Below are 21939 nucleotides of genomic sequence, written 5' to 3'. Positions count from 1 at the left end.
GTTAAACACTGGAATAAATTGCCTAGGGAGGTTGTGGAATCTCCATCTCTGGAGATATTTAAGAGTAGGTTAGATAAATATCTATCAGGGATGGTCTAGACAGTATTTGGTCCTGCCATGAGGGCAGGGGACTGGACTCGATGACCTCTTGAGGTCCCTTCCAGCCCTAGAGTCTATGAGTCTATAAGACTAAGCTTAATAAGTTTATGGAGGGGATGGTATGATGGGATAGCCTAATTTTGGCAATTAATTCATCTTTGATTATTAGCAGGTAAATATGCCCAATGGTCTGTAATGAGATGTTAGATGGGGTGGGATCTGAGTTACTACTACTTATTGGGTGCTGGCTGGTGAGTCTTCCCCACATGTTAAGGGTTTAGCTGATCGCCATATTTGGGGTTGGGAAGGAATTTTCCTCCAGGGAAGATTGGCAGAGGCCCTGGAGGTTTTTTGCTTTCCTCTGCAGCGTGGGGCACAGGTCACTTGCTGGAGGATTCTCTGCACCTTGAGGTCTTTAAACCATAATTTGAGGACTTCAATAACTCAGACATAGGTTAGGGGTTTGTTACAGGAGTGGGTGGATGAGATTCTGTGGCCTGCATTGTGCAGGTCAGACTAGATGATCATAATGGTCACTTCTGACCTTACGTCTGAGAGTCTATATAAAGTAAATATACTTAAATCAAACTCTAATATAATCTCAAGCAACATTTTTCTTGCCTATCTGTAAATTCTGATCATCATCAATGGAAATATTTTTTTGTTGGTTTGTGTGTCCGAGGAAATTGATATTTGCTGATAAAAAAACCTAATTCTTCCAAACTTAAAGATTTTGCATTCTAGAGAGACCATACTGGTTTCAGCCAATGACAATCTTAAATATTTACTGCTAAATAAGCTTTGATAAAACAACAAAGTCACGTCTGATATTATTTAGATTTCGGACTTAATCTTGCAATGTCTATGCATCGAGATTCGACTTCAACTGGAATACTTACACAAGTAAAAAGAACTGCTCACGGGGGTAAAGTTACTCATGTGTGTAAGAGCTAGCAGGAATAGACCCCCAGAATGTATTAGAAAGTAAAAAGAACAAATCAATTGTAACAGTTACCGTACCTCTTACACTTGAAATAAATGTCTCCAGTTTATCAAGCAACTCCAGATCTCTTTCAAAATCATAAAAATGATGTTCTACCCAGTGTCGAAAAACATTTAATATCCTGAAAAATAAGGGGGAAGGAGAGGGAGAAGGAAAAAAAAACATTTTTAATTTTTATGAACCCTCAAGTCCAGCCAACCTGCATACCGATGAAGCATGGGTTCTGGAGAAGTTACAGTATGCAATCATGTAATTAAGGACCATCACAATGCATATGCACAATAGGTTAGAGTCACAACTGAGTGTGGAAACTTAACTTTGATAATCCTGGAATTTTGAGAACATAACTTTGCAGCTTTAACAGTCAATTTTTTTAAAAAAAAGAGGAGAGATTAATGGAAGATTGTACCCAAAAGAGTAAACCATAAGAATATAAGAACAGCCATACTGCATCAGACCAAAGGTCCATCTATCCCAGTATCCTGTCTTCTGACAGTGGACAATGCTAGGTGCCCCAGAGGGAATGAACAGAACAGGTAATCATCAAGTGATCCATTGTTCCATCCAGTGTTGCCCATTCCCAGCTTCTGGCAAACAGAGGCTAGGGACACCATCTCTGCCCATCCTGGCTAATAGCCATTGATGGACCTGTCCTCCATGAACTTATCTAGTTCTTTTTTTTGGAACCTTGTTCATAGTCTTGGCCTTCACAATATTCCTCTCGCAAGGAGTTCACAGGTTGACTGTATGTTGTGTTAAAAAATACTTTCCCTTTTGTTTGTTTTAACCTGCGCTATCAATTTCATTTGGCGACCCCCTATTCTTGTGTTACGAGGTGAGGAGTAAATAACGCTTCCTTATTTACTTTCTCCACACCAGTCATGATTTTATTGACCTCTATCATATCCTCCCTTAGGTGTCTTTTGTCCAAGCTGAAAAGTCCCAGTCTTATTAATCTCTCCTCATACGGCATATGCTCCATACCCCTAATAATTTTTGTTGCCCTTTTCCAATTCCAATATATCTTTTTTGAGGTGAGGTGACCACATCTGCAGGCAGTATTCAAGATGTGGGCATACCATGGATTTATATAGAGACAATATGATATTTTCTGTCTTCTTATCTATCCCTTTCTTAATGATGCCCAACATTCTGTTCCCTTTTTTGACTGCAACTGCGCATTGAGTGGATGTTTTCAGAGAACTATCCATAATAACTCCAAGATCTCTTTCTTGAGTGGTAACCCCTCCTTTAGACTCCATTATTTTATATGTATAGTTGGGATTATGTTTTTCAAAGTGCATTACTTTCCATTTATCAACATTGAATTTCATCTGCCATTTTGTTGCCAAGTCACCCAGTTTTGAGAGATCCTTTTGTAGCTCTTCACAGTCTGCTTGGGACTTAACTATCTTGAGTATTTTTGTACCATCTGCAAATGTTGCTACCTCACTCTTTATCCCTTTTTCCAGATCATTGATGAATATGTTAAATAGGACTAGACCCAGTGCAAACCCCTGGGGGACACCACTATTTACCTCTCTTTCTTTTAACCACTTTTCAATCCATGAAAGGACCTTCCCTTTTATCCCATGACTGCTTACTTTGCTTAATAGCCTATGGTGAGGGACCCTGTCAAAGGCTTTCTGAAAATCTAAATACATTATATCCACTGGATCCCCCTCGTCCACATGCTTGCTGACCCCCTCAAAGAATTCTAGTAGACTGGTGAGGCATGATTTCTCTTTACAAAATCCATGTTGACTATTCCCCAACAAATTATGTTCATCTCTGTGTCTGACAATTTTGTTCTTTACTATAGTTTCAATCAGTTTGCCTGGTATTGAAGTCAGGCTTACTGGTCTGTAATTGCTGGAGTCACTTCTGGAGCCCTTTTAAAAATTGGCATCACATTAGCCATTCTCCAGTCATTTGGTACAGAAACTGATTTAAATGATAGGTTACAAACTACAGTTAGCAGTTCTGCATAACAAAAGAATAAAGTAAAATCCAACATTCTTATATCATTAGCAAATTTCTCAAGCAAAAAAGTTAGTTAACATTTACCATTTATAAAAAGGCAGAGATTTTCTAATTGTCTCTTTTTCCTATTTACATTTTTCATTTTAAAAACTGATATCAAAAGTCAATGTTGTAATAATAATAATAATAATCTTAGACTTTTTTATACCCTTTTATTCACATGAAAGGAAAGGAACAGTACAAGATCCACTTTCTTCTCTTAAGATCAGGAAATACAAGTTTTCACCTGCCTTCTCTCTACTTTCTTAAACATTAAGCGCCAAATTAACCTTTAAAACCAAAATATGATTACAATTGTCCTTTGAACTCTTAAGATGAGAAACTTTGCTTTTCTCTCCTCTCCTCCAGGCAAAAAAAAACCCCTTGAGCTGATGCCTCAAACTTTATTAGATTCATTTGGGCCTACTGCCTTGTTATCTAGATGCATGACAAATTAAAACTGTCCATATCAACCCACACAAACAAATCTCTCTCCATACCACCCCATAAGACCATAACTTGTAGTGGCCCAGATTAAAGATATACTTTGCACCATGCTCCTAAAGTCAATAAACTCAAGCGCTGCTAAGGGACCAGAAAAAGCAGCTTCCATAGCTGGGGACCCTCCACCACAATCAACTTACCTCCATTTAAGAGTTTCATGTACACTTTGTCAAAAAAAACACTTCAGCTGATTTCAGCCATTATCAGTTTGCATATAGAAAATACACAAGCTATTAGAAGCCACAGACAATTCTAATTTCTCCCAAGAACAACATTTTAACAATAAGCCACAAGAAAGTGTGAAGTAAATGACAGTTTTAAACTGCCCCTCCCCACAAAGCCTAAATGCTGTTTATGTGGCAGTTTAGGACCCTTGGATCACTTTCTGTTAAAATCACTAGTTTAAGAGTATTTCATATCCCCAATGTAGCTTGTATAAGAAGCAGCCAAAAGTAGCTATTCAGGCAACTACGTACTGCTGAAAGATAGAGCACCAGAAAAATCTTTCAATAAAAACTGGATTTCAGCCAGACCTACTGAACAGACAGAAATCTGGGCTCATAAAAAAGGACGAGAGACATAGGCTCCAAACAGTTCATCAAGCCATAAAAGTAGGCAACAAGTCACAAAAATTCTTTTATAGAAGTTAGTAGCAAGAAACTGTTTATAAATTTCCCACTCTATTTCTTTTTTGTATTACAAATAGTTTAGCAAAGTAGAAAAACACATTGCATGAACTCTTGAAAAACAGATGTAAAAAGGTTATTTTAATAGCAAACAAAGTAAGGGATCCACACTCTAAAAGCACTATGCCTAATCAGGGTGTACATTGGTAGGCTGCTTACCACCAGAGGGACAAGATGAAAACAAGGCATTCACCAACAGGATTATCTTAAATGTGGCTTTAGTTCTTTAAAGTGTTAACCTTAAAAGGCTGAATTAAGAGCCTTAAAGTAGCTCCCAATTCAATTTATTATTGTTAAATAGCCTGGCTGACTCCACAGCCCTTGAGTGACTGGAAGTACTAATGGAGAAACAGCAATTTCTCTCTGAAGTACTATTGTAAACATTCCTACAGATCAGACTTCAGAGGGAAACCAATTCTTCTCAGACCAGTTATGGTGACCATTACTGCTGCAGAGAAAACTGCACAGCTATGAGAAGCTACCTGTGTACAAATACATCAACTGGGCTGGAACAGGGAGTGAAAAAAGCAATGGAACTGAAGAGAAAAAGGAAAGAGGGTTACCAGCTTAGGCTACCTTTGTGGCTATAACTTATAAACACAAACAGTCATTCAATATAAGAGGAGTAATTTTAATTGCACATACCTCACCTGCACTCATTTTAACACAATGAGCAACAGGCTTTTTTTGTAGGGTGTTCAGTTTTCAGTTGTGAGCAGCATGGAACAGACATATGATTGTAACAACCAACAGAATTTTAAATGACTTATCATAACGTCTTTGGATTATCGTTGTCCATAGCCTGGCCACACTAACAACTTAACACTTGTAAACAGTCTTCACAGTAAGTTGTGTCTTCATAAACAGGATACACAAACTGAACTAAAATTTGGATCTGATGCGGGAAATACAAAGGCACCCAAACCTGAGTTGTACTGGCTGGACATATTCCTTGCGAAATCTTTTCAGGTCTGTGCTGATTGGCTGCTCTCCTTTCTCTATTGCCAACCTATCTGCTTCAGTAGGCTCAGGCTCTGGGATTTCAAACCTATGAACAAAAACACAAAACTGATTATTGATGAAACCTTTTTATATAAAGCCAATTAAGTAAAAACATAATTAAAATGGTTTAAGTACACTGAAAACTCCCCAGCAACGCATGAGTGGGTGGGTATATGCTTCTCTAATTCCAGGTTTGATTTACTTCAAGACTATCTGAAAATCCACACCTTTGGTGCATTGATGAAAAGTTAAGGAATGAAGTACTGCTCTTTTCAAAGCTTATAATTTCATTAGCCTTCATTTGTGTCCTGACACTAGCCACCAAATTAAAGATCTTTATCTTCAAGGTCCTACATAATACAACCCATGTCTACATCTCAGTTCAACTCTTAGCCTTCCCCTCTCCACTATTTCCTTTTCGTCTTGTCAAGCTGTATAATTCATTTTAACTGGTCATTTCTTGCCAACCAAATAAACCCATTTCATCCATGAATCCCGCCTAAATTATACCGCCTACTGATTTCTCTGCACTCTGTGTTACCTGAGAAGTTCTATTCCTCATGTTAGACTGCAAGCTCCTTTTGGTAGGGATCATTTCCTCTATATAGCTTTAAAATCACTGCGTATGTTTATGGGACTATACAGTTCATAACAAAATTTTTATCACCACTGTTTGGTAGAAGGGTAATGCCCAAAGGCCTTGGTCAAGATGGGACCATTATTGTACTACAAACACATTGGCCCAGGATCCAAAAAAGCTTATATTAAAAAGGCAAAAAGAAAGGGAGGAGGAGGATACAAGCACATGCCTTGTTTTTTATCATCTTTATTTTTAATTTTTGTGCCCCAGAAGACAGGTAACATACTTCAAAAATGGCCAAATGGATCAAACTTTCAAAAATGTCATCTCAGCACAAACAGGCATGAAGTTTCAGTTTAAAATTGTGGCTGAAAATAAGTGTTTATAATGGCAGTGCTGTTTCAAGCATAACCACTGTACTGCCAGCACTATTATTAATTATTTGTATTCCCCCAGCATCTAGGAGCCCTCAGTCATGGACCAGAACCCATTGTGCTATGTGTTGTACAGTGAAATTGATGCAGCATCTTTCATTTCAAAGGATCCCAATAAAGCTTCACAGACACAGCTTCACCACTGGGATAGAGGTAAGGAACCAGAGCACAGCACACAATGAGGGTGGAAGAACGGCTGTGTCAAGGAGGTTGTGTCAGATATTCCGTCCTATGAAAACTAACACAGATTCCTTAATGTCCAGGCAAAATATATAGTAACTTTTTTTTTTTTTTTTTTTTTTTTTTAAGTCTCCAGAAACCCACACGCAGTAATCTGCATTTTGAACTTATTTTACTCTCTTTGTAAAGTTGAAGGGCTCAGTCAACTCTGCCAGGATTTGAACCTGTGGTTTGAACAAATCTAAGGATTTCAATCAGTTGTGCAAGCATTCAGGCACATGCTCAGGGCTAGACTGAGGAACAGACCTGTGCCTGGGGCCCCATTTCACACAGTCACACAACAGAGGGCAGTATATATCTGCTTTCATTTTTTTTTTTTTTTTTTTAAATCATGCAAGTTTTTAGTCTATATGGCTGCAGGCAAAGAGCAGCTTGAAAAGGTGACCCAAGTGTAATCTATGCAGCGATGTCTGCAAACAATCTGAAAGAACAGTTTGAAAGGTGTGACATCTACACAGAAGTTAATGCCAAGATCCACTCTTACCACTCTAGCAGAGGACTATGTATGGCAGATGGAAAAAAATGCAGTAGGCCCAGACCACTGGATTAAGTACTGGCCTGACCCCGTTACCACCCTGGCCTCTCCATGAAAGAAAGGGAATTCTGCTGTTGCTTATAGGGGAAAGAAGGGGATGGCAGGACAGGACCAGTGCCTCTCTTTGGCAGAAGAACAATGCTTCCTGCCTCTGGCACTCCAAGATGGGTGAGTTGTTGAGGTGAAGCCATGGTGGTGCACATCATGGTGCGCCTAGGATCCTAGATGGTCTTAACCCAGCCCTGCACATGCCTAATTTTAATAATGTGCTTTAAGTATCTATAGGATCAGGGTCTAAAACAGGAATCTCAAACTCAAACCACCACGAGGGCCACATGAGAACTAGTACATTGGCCTGAGGGCCGCATCACTGAAATCTTTTCATACAAAGATACAAAAGTATAGTCAAAAATGAAAAAAACGAAGAGTAATATAGTATGTTATTAAAAGTCAATGTATTAACTTTTTAAAAACTGTAATGCGAAGAGAGGTTTTAATAAAATATAAACACCTGTAACTATTCCTTACGTGGTCAGTAACACTGATGATGATCTACACTAACAGTCTATCAACACAGCTGTAATGGCAGGAACTTTTTTAAGTAACTATCCATACAAAATATGTTGCCACTTTTAACAAACATTCTTCCCAACTACTCACAGCAAAGAATCATATGTGCTGAATTTCATACCTCAGACTGCTCATCTAGTCCATGAGTCCCTACCCCTTACCCACCTTTTCCCACTCCTTCACCGCCCCTATTCCAACCCCTTCCCCAAATCCCCGCCCCCGCCTCTTCTCTGGTCCTCCCCCAAGCGCACCGCATCCCCACTCCACCCCCATTCCTCCTGGAAAGTCCTAAGCACTGTCAAACAGCTGTTTGGCGGTGGGAAGCGCTGGGAGATAGGTGGAGGAGCCGGGATGCGGCATGCTCAGGGGAGGGGGGAGAGCAGGGGAGGCCTGGGGGAAGGGAAGCATGGCTGCCAGTGGAGTCAGTGCCTATGGTGGGCCGCAGGAAATAACTCCGCGGGTCGGCCGCGTGTTTGAGACCCCTTGTCTAAAGCTTAGACAACAAAGACATCTACAAAACACTGAAATGTAATTTACAATTTAAATACAATTTTAATACAAAAGAAAAAAACGGAACTTGTAACTTTTAGCTTCAGAAAGTTGCTACTGAAAGCAGCAGAGCACCGGTTAAAGCTTGGACTAGCCAGCTGAGTACAAACCCAGCTAGTACATACGCGGGCAGCTAACAGAGCCGCGGACTGCTGCTATATTTAGTATGCTGGCTCGAGCAGCATGTGCCTGTCTACCCATGTTGGGAAGCATCCTCCCAGCTGCAGGGTAGACACACCCCCAGGCTTGCACTTGGTTACTGTTTTAAGGGTGTCCACATTAGGGGTTTGCACCAATTTAGCTACATTGACTTTAAACAGTGTACTTTTCTAGAATAAATACAGCTTACAATTATTTGTATTTTTCTAGCATTCACATGGCCAACAGTCATGTGTATATTGTTTCTGTTAACGTCTATTTAACTTCAATGACTTAACATTTTGGAAAAAATAAGCCTTTGTTAAAATTTCATTCCCTCTTCTTCCTCTCCCTTCCTTTTAAAAAATATTATTATTTTAAGACAATTCCTGACAAGTATAAAGTTTTCCTATATATGGGATGGTTAAATCAGATCAAAACATGCTGCCATATTGCATGCAAACATCAGAAGAGAAGGAGCAAGTAATCTAAACTGAAAAAGCCTAGTGTCTTCAAAATAAATGTTTGTTGTTTACCTTTCAATCAACAAGCTCAGCAATTCCTGTGGCTTACAAAAGGAGCGGTAGGTAGTAAGGAAAGTGCGAACAAAATTAGGATCTGTCAAGGGAAAACAAGAAAATGAACAAAATGAATTTTATACAATGATTTCAACTTTCACTGGTGATAAAAAATATGGCCATAAGAGACAAAGTTATTAATGCCAATGAAAAGTTTAAAGCTAATAAAGGATTACCTTCAAAAAACCTGTTTAGTGAGATTCAATTACATCAAATTTCATTACTAGTTTTTAAAAAACATTACACGTAAAATCTACATTAAGATAATAGATTGCAAAGTTAGGCACTCAAATTTAGGAAATATCAGTTTAGTTTAAGTGTCAAATTTCAAGTCCCTATTCCACAGAATGGAGGCACTAGAAATTCTCAACAAAATGGCTGTAAGAACTTTAACAAAGGCAAAACATATTATTCCTTAACTTTGATCTGAGAAATGGATGAACTTTTTTTTCTGAAATTAAAAAAAAAAAAAAAAAAGTCAGCTAGAGGCACGCAGCACAGAACATTCCTGCCTAAAATTTCAACCAAATGGTTAGAGTTGCGAAAAATTATGAGCAACCGAAAATAAGGTCTTATATAATGGGAAGTATCATGCAACCTTAACTATAGGCATTGCTACTTGTGCCACCTATAATACAACATATAGCAACTTAGTAAGTTACTTTTACTATTTCAGTTTAACCATAAAAGGTTTGGGTTTTCCAACTTATTAGTTGTAATTTTTGTATGCTTAAAGATCTTCTAACATGCCTACCATTTTGTGTAAGGCTGCACCATTGTTTCATCATTCCAAATCATACAAGTTAGATTCTTGCAGGATTGTTCCATACAGATATTTTCTAAGCAGCAGCTCCTAAACTTTATTGGTTTACATATCATATTCTTAAAAAAAAAAAGTGTTGTGAGATCACAGAATCATAGAAGATTAGGGTTGGAAGAGACCTCAGGAGGTCATCTAGTCCAACCCCCTGCTCAAAACAGGACCAGCCCCAACTAAATCATCCCAGTCAGGGCTTTGTCAAGGAAGGCCTGAAAAACCTTTAAGGACAGAGATTCCACCACCTCTCTGGGTAACCCATTCCAGTGCTTCCTTTCTAGTGAAATAATGTTTCCTTAATATCCAACCCAGACCGCCCGCACTGCAACTTGAAACCATTGCTTCTTGTTCTGTCATCTGCCACCACCAGGAACAGCCTCGCTTCATCCTCTTCGGAACTCCCTTCAGTTATTTGAAGGCTGCCATCAAATTCCCCGTCACTCTTCTCTTCTGCAGACTAAATAACCCCAATTCCCTCAGCCTCTTCTTGTAAGTCATATGCCTCAGCCCCCAAATCATTTTTGTTGTCCTCCGCTGAATTATCTTCAATCTGTCCACATCCTTTCTGTACGCAATACTCCAGATGTGGCCTTACCAGAGCCGAATAGAGGGAAATAATCACTTCCTCCGATCTGCTGGCAATGCTCCTACTAATGAAGTCCAGTTGAGGACCTGCTCTATGATTTTTCCAAGGACTGAGGTGAGGCTGACCAGTCTGTAGTTCCCCGGATTCTCCTTTTTATCTTTTTTGAGGTGTTTTTTTAAAAGGCACTATATTTGCCTTTTTCCAATCGTCCGAGACCTCTTCCGATCACCACGAGTTTTCAAAGACAATGGCCAATGGCTCTGCAATCACATCAGCCAACTCCATGCATGGAGCATTCAGCCAAATGAATGCATGGAACAACAGGCCAGGGTACCACAGTTTGGGAACGCCAATCTAATGGTTTGCTCAGTCTACTTTTAAAAGTCCTAAGCAATGGGACCTTCCATTACTTCCCTTATGAGATTATTTCACAGGCTAATACATTGGAGACTCAGGTTTTCTCTGACAGTGTACATTTTCAACTACACTTTCTTCTAATTTCATCCTAATATTACTAATTACATGTCAGTCTAAGAATCTGAACTGCACACTGAAACAAAGCCTACCTAAAGCTAATGTAATACTATAATATCCATAATAAGCTAACATAATCTGGCCAACACACCCAAGATAAAGCATTCTGGGCATCTAGTGAAGGTCCTCCCCCAAAACTAGCCACTGAAAGGACCTGTGGCTCCACATACACACTGCTATGAAAGGTTGGATGAGTAGTTCTATGGGCACTGCTATTCTTGAAGATTCCTGAATCTCACTGGCACTGCAGGATGCATTATACAAGTTGGCATATGCAGAGGGCCACCTCAAACAACAATCACTTTAATATGTCAACAAGACAGTAATTGTATGGCTTGATTTACTAAACAGCTACTAGCTCAAGGATTATGTTTACTAGCTATGATGATAAATGACTGTGCTGCCACAACTCCCAGAGCTACACTGTAAGAACTACTATTAATGCACAGCAATCAATTAAAAAAGATGAATATTTTTGTGAGTCATAGAAACACCACCATATTTTAAAAGTGGGGGTCACTTTGCACTCACACAAATGATACTACGATTAAAGAAAATGTGTTTGTCACAGGGCGGTAACTGCCCTTTGGAAGGATGAGGCCAGCGCACCTAACTCATTGGTTGCCTCCTGAAGTTTGGGTTAAAAGAAGGCACCTGTAGCATTATAAAGGGGGAGAGACTGAGATAGGGGAAAAGTCAGTCAGGCAGAGGGCAGGTGACAGCTGCCAGAGGACCTGTAGGCCCATGAAGGAAGCTGTAGATGGTAAAAGGCTGAAGGCAGGAAAGCAACAGAAGGATTTGCTGGCTGACCTACCTCCCCAAGCCAGAGAGCCAAGGCTAGAGGGGACTGAAGGCTAGAGAGCAGCAAAGGGAGCTGCTTGCAGAGTTCTAAGCCAGAGAGCTGAAGCAAAAGGCTCAGGAGGGCTAACGGCAGGCCAGCAGCAAAGGTTCTTATCCACTGATGTCTCCACCTAGAGAATTGGAGCCAGTGGAAGGCCAACCTGCTCGACTGTCTGGGATATGAGAGGTTAGTAGTACAGGAGAAGTGATGGATGAACTTCCAGCAGAGAGGCTTTGGGAGAAATGGGGGTGGAAATTGCACCAGCTGAAAGGGCTGGCTTGGCTGTCCTGGAAGAAGGAGAGGACTGATGAAGAACCCAGGTGTAGTAAGATAAGGCCCTGAAACAAACTCTTATATCAAAGGCCCAGTCTGAGGCCTGAAGCCTGAACCAATGTACTTCCAGGCATTGCTAAGCAAAAGCGGGCTGTGAGCCACTGGCAGGCCTCACTCACAGAAGCTGGCGAGAAGAGGGCTGCTGGAAGCAGGTGCATCACACATAAGTGCTAATAAGAGGAACTTGTGCCAAGATGGCATCAGAACACTCCACAGGGATAACAAGAAACAGGCAGATGCTGTCATAAATGGATAGGTAAGGTAAGGGTTAAGTTTCTTTTACCTGGAAAGGGTAACCAAACACCTGACCAGAGGACCAATCAGAGAACTGGATTGTTTAAAGTCAGGGGCGGGAATTTGTATACTCGGGGTCTTTTTTGTTTTCTCGGCTGTGAGTAAACAAGGTTTCCTCCTAACTCCTTCTTATTTCACATATTATACCAAAAGTCTGTGAGTACAAAGGAAACCCCAAAGCAATTCGGCTATGAGGAGCTTTGGGTTGTACGAATAGATGTGGATGGCTGTGTCTTTTGTTGTTTTCTCGGCTGTGAGTTAACAAGCTTCCTCCTAACTGCATCTTATCTCCAAGTGTCTCCTACACATCTGTGAGTACAAAGGAACCCCAAGCAATTCGGCTATGAGGAGCTTTGGGTTGTATTTACATGTATGTGGATTGGTTGGACTGGTTTAATCGGGCTATCTTTTAAATCAGACTGTTTCTTCATATTTTCTTATAAGCAAGAGCCTGTATTGAGTTTCTTAATGCAAGATTATTGTTTTATATTTTCTTTTTTTTTTTATATAAACTTTTCTTTTAAAACGTGTGGAAGTTTCTTTTCCTAGGGAGGCAAAGGGAAGGGAAAAGCCAGGCTGTGGGCTATTTTCCTATTGCTTTCAGGGAAAGAGCAGGCTACGGGGAAAGAGAAAAAGAATCACCTCTGTATCAGGTATCTGTCTCCCTCACGGGAAGGCAGGCACGGGAAAGGCAAAGCCAAGCTGTTGGTATTTTGCATCTCAATTGTCCTGAGGGCAGAGAACGCTTATCTCTTGGGAAGCAGAGAAACCGGTTTCTTGGCCGGGCTGGGAAGGGAGTTTCTCCCCTGCTTTTAGCATCCAAGGCATTTGGAATCTGGGTGTCCCCCCAAGGGAGGGTTGGGGACACCAGAGAGAGGAAAGAGGGGGGTCAGGCTCTCTAATTAAATTCCTGACCTGGTGGCAGCCCAAATACCCAAGCTGGTAGTGAGCTTGGGGGAGTTTCAGGTAAGCCCCCAGACTTTTGGACGCAAAGGTCCAGGTTTGGGACAGGACCAGGCTTTGGACGCTAAGGTCCAGGTCTGGGACTGGGAGGCTAGATTACCACAGATGCATCTTAAAGACAGGGTCAAAAGGATAGCATGATGGATAGATCTATCTGTTTGAAACAACATGATCAAAGGAGGAGACAGCACCCTAATGAGCCAAGGGGCTGTACCTCAATACGTCAGTAGGGATGAGTAATCTGTCCTGTAACTGTATAAAAGTAGGTCCCGGAGTGCACATCTTTGTCTGGCCTAGGGGGAAGTGGAAAGTCCCAGCACTGACTGAGCCGGTCCATTGCCGGGGGAGGAGGGACACAAATTCGTAGTATGTCTTGTAGAGTCTACAGGAACTATTACTGTGCTTCGTTTGACAATAAACCTGTCTCGGGTTCCTTTGTACTTTACTAAAGTCTGTGGTTTTTGGGGGTTCTCTTGGGGGCTGCTGTGTCAGCAATCTGCGCAGAGCTGGGGCAGCACACAGAGGGGAGACGCATGCAGCCGACTGTATCATCATCGAACAAGAGCAGAGCACCACACCGGTAGCTACTGACAACATTAGTGACCCTGACCGCTGATCTGATGAGTAAGCGAGCTGTCCGCTGTAGGAATCGCAATCTAACATGGCAGAAAACCACAAGCTAGGGAACCCCCTTAGCCCCTCCCTGCAAATCCCCACAGAGTTTAAAAAAATATAATGGGGAAGAAACATGTAATGTAATTTGTAAGGCTAGGGCAGAGATTGTAGCCTTAAAATGTAAACTATTGCAAACTATAACCATGGTTGTTGAATGGATAAAACAGCTCCCCACAAAATTGGTGGGGCAAGTAACAGTAACAAAGAAAGAGTTAAAAGAATTAAAAAAAAGTTACGCAGCCCTGGAATGCTCCCACCGCCCCTTGCAGGGTGGCGAGCAGCCCAGAAACAACCAGCACAGGAACAGAATAAAACACTGGAAACAACTGGAAGGAACTTACAAAAAATACATGTGCCATCCCCTGTTATAAGTATTGATGGTAAACAACAGGCTTCAGGTAACTACCCTGTGCCAGAAGAATGGGGACAGAAATGGAAAGAGGTGGCCCTAGTAAAATTAAAAGATGAAACGGGGTCCACTGCAGTGCAACCACCATGTTATGATAAAAGCAAGGTTTTGGCAAAACCTAAACTGGGACCTAGGCCAGGTCTACTCTGCGACTTTAAATCGGTTTAATGGCCGCTATACTGATTTAACGCTGTACCCGTTCACACGACGTCATCATTAATATCGAGTTAAAGGGCTCCTTAAATCGATTTCGGAACTCCTCCCAGACGAGAGGAGTAGCGCTAAATTCGAAAGTGATAACTCGGATTAGGGTTCATGTGGACAGAAATCGACATTATTGACCTCTCTAAGATATCTCCACAGTGCACCACTGAACCGCTCTGGTCGCAATACCGAACTCGGATGCGGATGCCGTAACAGGAAAAGCCCCGAGACCTTAGAATGACATTTCCTGCTTTCACAGTGTCCAGCTCTGATCAGCACTGGTGGCGATGCAGTTCAAATGCAAAGTAGCTCCTGCATGAACCTTACGGGAGATACTAGATCTGATCGCTGTATGGTGAGACAATCTGTTTTATCAGAGCTCCGTTAAAGAACAGGAAATGCCAAAGGTTGAAAAATAAACTCCAGGATACACAGCGGTGCGTGACAACTGTAATGGGAAGCCAGAGATCTCAAACGGATGCTCATGGAGGGAGGGAGGGGGTAATGAGGACTACAGCTACCAGTCTCCACAGCAGTCTCTGAAAACTATTTGCATTCTTGGCTGAGCGCCCAATGTCTGTAGCTTAATACACGGTGTCTTGCGTGGTCACGGAACAGCTCGTCAGTCTCTTCCCCCCCCAGCACGTGAAAGAGAAGTAAAATAAATAATTCCTTGAGTACTGTAAATGTCACCCTCTGTGTACTGAATGCTGCTGGCAGAGAGTACGCGAAGGTGTTGACAGCGTCGGATACCGTTTGTGATCTCAGGGTCCATGATTGCTGTGCTATGGCGTTTGCTCAATGCACTCCGGGAAAAGGCGCCAAAGGGTTGTCTGCTGCCTTCACAAGGGAGGGGTGAGGCTGTACCCAGCACCACCGGGGCAATGTTTTCTGCCCCATCAGCACTGTGCTCTCAACCCGAAGTGGGAACTATGCGATAGCTGAAGAGAAACAGCTACCGACACAGTGCACCGCTCCTGAAATCGATGGTAGCTTTGGACCATGGACGCAAACAATCGATTTCGTGATCCCACTGTGGACACGCTAAACCGATTTTATTAGATCTGTTTTGTAATATCGGTTTAAGCTAATTCGAAATAATCATGCAGTGTAGACGTACCCCTAGATTGGTGCCTGTCAGAACAGGAGAAGTACGTACACAGAAGGAAAGAGTAGCAAACAATACTTTCACTGAATTGGTAAATCAAATGAAAGAAAAAATGGAACAGTTCACAGAGCACATTAGGAGACAGGAGCTGCGACTTGATCGCAGGGGAGTGAATAAAAAATAATTTAAAACTAAATACCCAAAATTAAGTGGGTTAACACCTAGAATTGATGCATTAAGATATGGAGTTGCCCCAAAACAGTTAATTGCAGCACAAAAGGGCACTCCCGCCATCCATCTGGCATGCACATAAAAGAAACATACACTGGGGTAACAAATTCAGGTTTTACAAGAGCAGATAACTACCCCCACTCTTCTCTCAAAGCCAGGATAAAAAACAGGGGTGCGGTTCCCAACTGCTTTGACTCACTGATCCACACTCCGTGCTCATATCTAAAAATATAACCACCTCTCCCAAATATTTGTACATACTGGTTAAGTTTTTTCCTTTATATGCTTCCTCAGTTTGCTAAACTCGCTGCTGCTGCCTGTACTTTCAAATACCTTGATAGAGTTACTCTCTCTTGGCTCAGGTGAATACCCACTTCCTCGGATGCATCACCCACGAAAGCTCATGCTCCAGTATGTCTGTTAGTCTATAAGGTGCCACAGGACTCTGTGCTGCTCTTACAGATCCAGACTAAGGCCATGTCTAGACTACGCGCCGTATCGGCGCGTTAAAATCGATTGCTCGGGGATCGATATATCACGTCTAATCTAGACAGGATATATCAATCCCTGAGCGCGCTTATATCGATTCCGGAACTCCACCAACTCCAACGGAGTTCCAGAATCGACATGGCGAGCTGCTGACATCGATCGCGCGCGGTGAGGACGGGTGAGTAAATTGATTTTAGATATTCGACTTCAGCTACGTTATTCATGTAGCTGAAATTGCGTATCTAAAATCGATTTTACCCCGTAGCGTAGACCAGCCCTAACACAGCCATCCCTCTGATACTTGATACCTTCCTAGGTTGCTGTTCACCCCACCCTTTTTCCCCTGCCTTTCCTCACTTCTGCTCTCTGTTTTAAACGTTAAAAGTCAGTTTTTACAGAAATCTCCAAAAGATAAAGCAATTGAAAAAAGAACAAAACAAGAAACAAAAAGAAAACAAGGTAAAAACTTTACTTTAAATAGATCCAGTAAATTAATTATTTTAACCCTTCAGGAATGCAACAGCTGGAATTATTCCCAACTTTCTTGAAGATATGGTTGCCAAGCAACAGAAATGCACACTCTGCTTCTAATCCTAACCACTAACTAATATTTGAAACATGGGCTTTTCTTATTTCCATATAGCAGAGTTTTAAAATAATGTTAAATATAAAGTAATGCAAAATTCCTTGTTACCAAATTAATACAATACATTTGGCAAATAATATATTTTTTAACAATTTATGTTACAAGTTTTAAATGTTTAATCTTTTTTATTTATTTTTTTTATTATGTTTGCCTTATTTTGTATGGTTATGAATAGAATTCTGGCACCAGTTGTTTTTAACTGTAAGTTTGTCCTGTATGTCGTGTGTTGTCTTGTGTTGTATTTGTCATGTGACTATTTTTTTTTTGTTGTTGTTGCAACAAAAGTCAATTTTATACACTTTTTAAAAAGTAGATGTATATGTGGTACCGCACTATTTTAAGATCATGGTTGGGGTATAATTATAGTATTATTAGCACCAATTTTTTGTGCAAAGTTCAAAAAGGTTTCAGTTACAAATATATGTACATATATTTCTGCCTCAACAAATAATGCAATTGCAAACAAAAAGAATTCTCTTTTTGAAAACAGTTTTGTTTAAGTATTTTTTATTGTTATTCAAAGAAAAAAGGTAAGGGGAAACCTCAACGTTAAGGTAAAGAGAGTATTAACAAAATGTCAATTTCTTGTTTGGGCTTTTTATAAACTTGTTTGTACTTTTAAGTATAGCTATAAGAATGTGATAGCAAAAAATGTATTCATAAAGCTAACAATTTATTCATACAGCTAACCAAACAATGTCAACAGGTCTCCACATTTCCAACAGGTTTCCACTTTTGGCTCCCAAACACAACAAAGGATCATCAAAGTTTAATAACCTCAAAGTATTTTCATGAACCTGTATTTAAAATTTATCTTGGGTTAATTTTATAGTTGATTTAATTTTATACGCTTTTCTTTTATGTTATGTTATGTTAATGGGAAGCAATGGTTGTTAAAGTTTGTGCTTCTAAACAGCGAGCAAGAGTGAAGTTCCTATCGCAAGCAAATTAACTCTAAAAAGCTTGTGAAAATTATGCTACTATCTCTTTTGCTGAAACAAAGTGTTCAACAAGGGAAAGCAATACACCTTCTCATGGAAGATTGTGACCATTTATTTTAGCCGTTAAGCATTACGTTTACCATGAAATATTAGTAATGCACCTCAAATGGAAATGAATGTCTATATAATAATTGCAGAAGTGTAGCTTGTGTTATAAAAGACTCGGTCCCTATTACATTGTGCTTATTACACTGTAAACAAACTAAGTTAAACTGTGTATTAAGTTTGGGTTATTGAAAACAAAAACAAAAAAGGAAAAAACAAACAAAAACTTTACTATGTTAACTAACAAAAGTTGTTTAAGTTGCATCCCACAGACCAAAGACACCAGAAAATATCACACCCTGAAGACACCAGTTGATATCTATATATTTTAAAAGTTGCTAGAATGTGAACACCTAATCAGAACCTACAATCAAAGCTGACAGTCTTATAAAACAGAAAACTACGTTTAAATATCTGAAAAATGTTACAAAAATCCTACCAATATCAAGTTTTTAACATCCATTGCATTTCCTCTTAATTTCTTTCATTCATCCCTTAACTGAAGTGTTACTAACGTTACCTAATAAGCTAACGTGCCCTTTTTCTGCATGCATTCCAGGAGGGGTTTTTTAACATCTCCTTCCTCTGAAGTGTCATGGATGGCCACAGCTGGAGTTGGGACATGGGGTGGGCCAGGGCTCTGAGATGGCATCAACCATTCTCTCTCTCAGGTGCTTGGCTGGCTGGTTCTTGCTCACAGTCAGGAAGGATAGGCAGATCAGTTTGGAAGTGTTTCTGGGGGTTTGTCACATTCCTCTGCAGCATGTGGGTGTGGCTCACTTGCAAGGATTATCGGGGTATCTCATATTATCATTTACCTGCCACTGTGGGGGCCTGAAGCACTGATGCACCTCAGTCCCTCCTGTTCTCTGCCTCTGACACATAACAGTCCACTCTCCTGTGAGCTGTAATACTTGGGTCTCATTTTGGTTGTTGGGTTTAGTGTGCTTGTGGCCCGTCATATACAGGAAGTCATACTATATGATCTAGTGATCTCTCGGGCCCTAAACTATGACACACATCTTGACTTTAAACAGCTATTCAGTGGGAAAGCAAGCAAGAGACAAAAAGATTAATCTTATTGGCTATCCAAACATTACCTAAAGAATTAGTAAGATATTACAAAATGTGTCAAATACAGAAAAAATAAAATAAAGCGTACCTGCATACATATGGTATGTTAGCCTTTCAATTAGTTTCACTACAGTTCCTCCTTTGATGATCGGGATTCCGTTCCTACTTTGCAGATTATCCTCAAAAACAATGTTTTCCTCGGAGTCTTCCACTACAAAACGATACACATTTGGGCTGGGTAGCCTCAGTGGTTGTTCATTTTCTTCTTGCAGTAACACTGAATCAAGCATTCGATCCAATGTACTGCGATACTGAAGGGAAATCAGAGCTGCCATCCAATTGTTCTTCTCTTCAGCAGACTTGGCAGCAAACACTATGCTGTTTTCATCTTTAGACGCTAGCTCAAAAGCATGTTTGTATTCACAAGTGTCATCTTTGTCAATGATCTGCATTTTCCTCATGATAATTTTTTCCTTAAGTCTGTACTCTGTATTGCTGTAACCTGGAAGCCGTGATTGTCCATGATTAGTTTTACAGCTGATCAGTAAACCATCAAAGAGAAATATGTGGCGTTCATGTTTGGCTCCTATCCTTGTCAGCACACCTTCCATTATGAATTCATTGCAGCACTGGCCAATATCTTTGCCTTCCCAACCATCAATATTTTTCTGGATCTCATTCATTTTTTTGATGGCCAGGTGCTTGCTTCTTACTTGGCGGTTGTAGAAACGACAAATTGTCTCCCTAGAAACAAAACAATTTTATCTAGTTAGCTTCTTCCCTATTAATTGCCGCAGAGACTGAAGAACACACCACTAAATTTAACACTGTATGCTATTTTTCCCCCCCAACCTAAATAATCATGCTTAACCACAAATGTATAAAGGACAGTGAATTGGCAAGGAAGCATTACATGTATGTCTTCTCTAGCAACATTAATGTGGCTGTGTAGTCGTGGCAGCGGCTCTGGGAGAGCTCTCTCCTAGTGCTGTAAAGAACACAACCCCCCCAAAAAATGAAAAAAAACCCACCCCCCAAGGGGAGTAGTCACCAGTGCTAGGAATGCGGCTCGTGGTGCTGGTGCACAGCCTACACTGCCACTTTACAGCGCTGAAACTTGCAGTGCTCAGGGGGGTGTTTTTTCACATCCCTGAGCGAGAAAGTTGCAGCGATGTAAAGTAGCAGCGTAGAAAAGGCTTTAAACTATTCAGGAATGGGGTATGGAGGGTTGTAAGTGAATACTCTTGGAAAGGCAACAGATTGAAGTCTGCTAGCTTTGATGTTTGGCATGTGCAAGTGCCAAACAAAATATGCTGCTTTTTTACACAAGTCAACAAAGGGGGAAACAGAGAAACACTGTCACCTCCAGATATCTTCCTTCTAACTTACATTGGGGTACAAGAGGCTTCCCTGATTGTATTCTTACCAAGGCCGCCGTCTAGGTGAATGTTTATTGTAAATGCGCTCCATGCTGCATTGGAGATTTAAAAGAGCAGTAATGGCTTGTTTCAAGCACTCCCTGTCTTCTTCATCTTCACTGCATTCCTGCAATTGCTACAATGACAAAACAAATCCATTTCTGTCCAACTTAACAGGTTTTCTTTAGAGATATACACAGACAAAAATATATTCAAAAACACTCAGTCTTCACCTGACTTTGATCCCACTGAAGTCAATAACCAATGCTGAGTGATTTTGAAAATCTCACCTATAAAACCAGCAATGCCTGTCAAAGTAGTTACTAAAATGAAAACACATACCAGATATCCTGAAAAATAAATAGCTTTTGACTGAGAGAGTGAGCTTGTGTGTGAAAGGGAGAGATTCTGAGATAAAGAAAGATTTCCTCATCCTATACTGGAGAGCCTTACCGTGAGTTGTCAAAAAACCCTACAGGATATTTTTCTTTAGATCCTTTCACTTACATTGTTCCGTTTCATAATGATCATTGGCCTTTGAAGTTAGCTGTGTTCACTAGTCTAGAGGCTTGGAACAGTCCTGAAGCTGTATATCGGTACTACATCAGTGACACACTTTTTTAGTGGTTTAATAGTGTTTCAAATAACTATGCAGTGTAATTGTAGCCATGCTGGTTCCAGGACGTTACAGACAAGGTGGGTGAGGTAATATCTTGTATTGGACCAACTTCTGTTGGTGAGAGAGACAAGCTTTTGAGCAGCACAGAGCTCTTCTTCAGGTCTGGGAAAGGTACTTGGAGCCACAACTGAATGCAAGGTGGAATAGATTGTTTAGCATAAGTACAGTTTTCAGAGTAGCAGCCGCGTTAGTCTGTAACCGCAAAAAGAACAGGAGTACTTGTGGCACCTTAGAGACTAACAAATTTATCTGAGCATAAGCTATCATGGGCATGAAAGCTTATGCTCAAATAAATTTGTTAGTCTCTAAGGTGCCACAAGTACTCCTGTTCTTTTAGCATAAGTAGTTAGCACATATTCTAAGGAATCATTCCAGGTAAAGTGGCCCATTAACACCTCTGCAATCAGAGGGAGGAAAGAAAGGGGGGAAGAAAGCAGCTGAGGAAGGGTTATTAGGCTATGGCCTGGTCTACACTACGCGTTTAAATCGATTTAAACAGCATTAAATCGATTTAACGCTGTACCGTCCATACTACAACGCTCTTTATATCGATATAAAGAGCACTTTATATCGATTTCTGTACTCCTCCCAGACGAGAGGAGTAGCGCTAAAATTGATATAAACATATCGGATTAGGGTTAGTGTGGACGGA

The 21939-nt window shown here is 40.6% G+C and overlaps 1 protein-coding gene across 3 annotated transcripts in view; it reads right to left on the bottom strand.

Annotated features, from left to right (window-relative positions):
* The window catches only part of SOS2 (SOS Ras/Rho guanine nucleotide exchange factor 2), a 71887-nt gene that overhangs the window by 24762 nt on the left and 25186 nt on the right, over nt 1–21939 (bottom strand). For all 3 annotated transcript variants that reach the window (XM_075065815.1, XM_032775762.2, XM_032775755.2), the window contains 5 exons: nt 20617–20744; nt 19279–19934; nt 8899–8980; nt 5240–5362; nt 1120–1223 (listed from right to left, as the gene is read on the bottom strand). In XM_075065815.1, coding sequence (XP_074921916.1) covers nt 1120–1223; nt 5240–5362; nt 8899–8980; nt 19279–19934; nt 20617–20744 — 1093 coding nt within the window. The remainder of the gene's footprint in view (nt 1–1119; nt 1224–5239; nt 5363–8898; nt 8981–19278; nt 19935–20616; nt 20745–21939) is intronic.

The sequence above is a fragment of the Chelonoidis abingdonii genome, chromosome 4, assembly GCF_003597395.2.
Source record: "Chelonoidis abingdonii isolate Lonesome George chromosome 4, CheloAbing_2.0, whole genome shotgun sequence".
NCBI classification, from domain to species: Eukaryota; Metazoa; Chordata; order Testudines; family Testudinidae; genus Chelonoidis; species Chelonoidis abingdonii.
The sequence above is the reverse complement of the archived record's forward strand: the minus strand, read 5'-3'. Positions and strand labels throughout refer to the sequence as shown.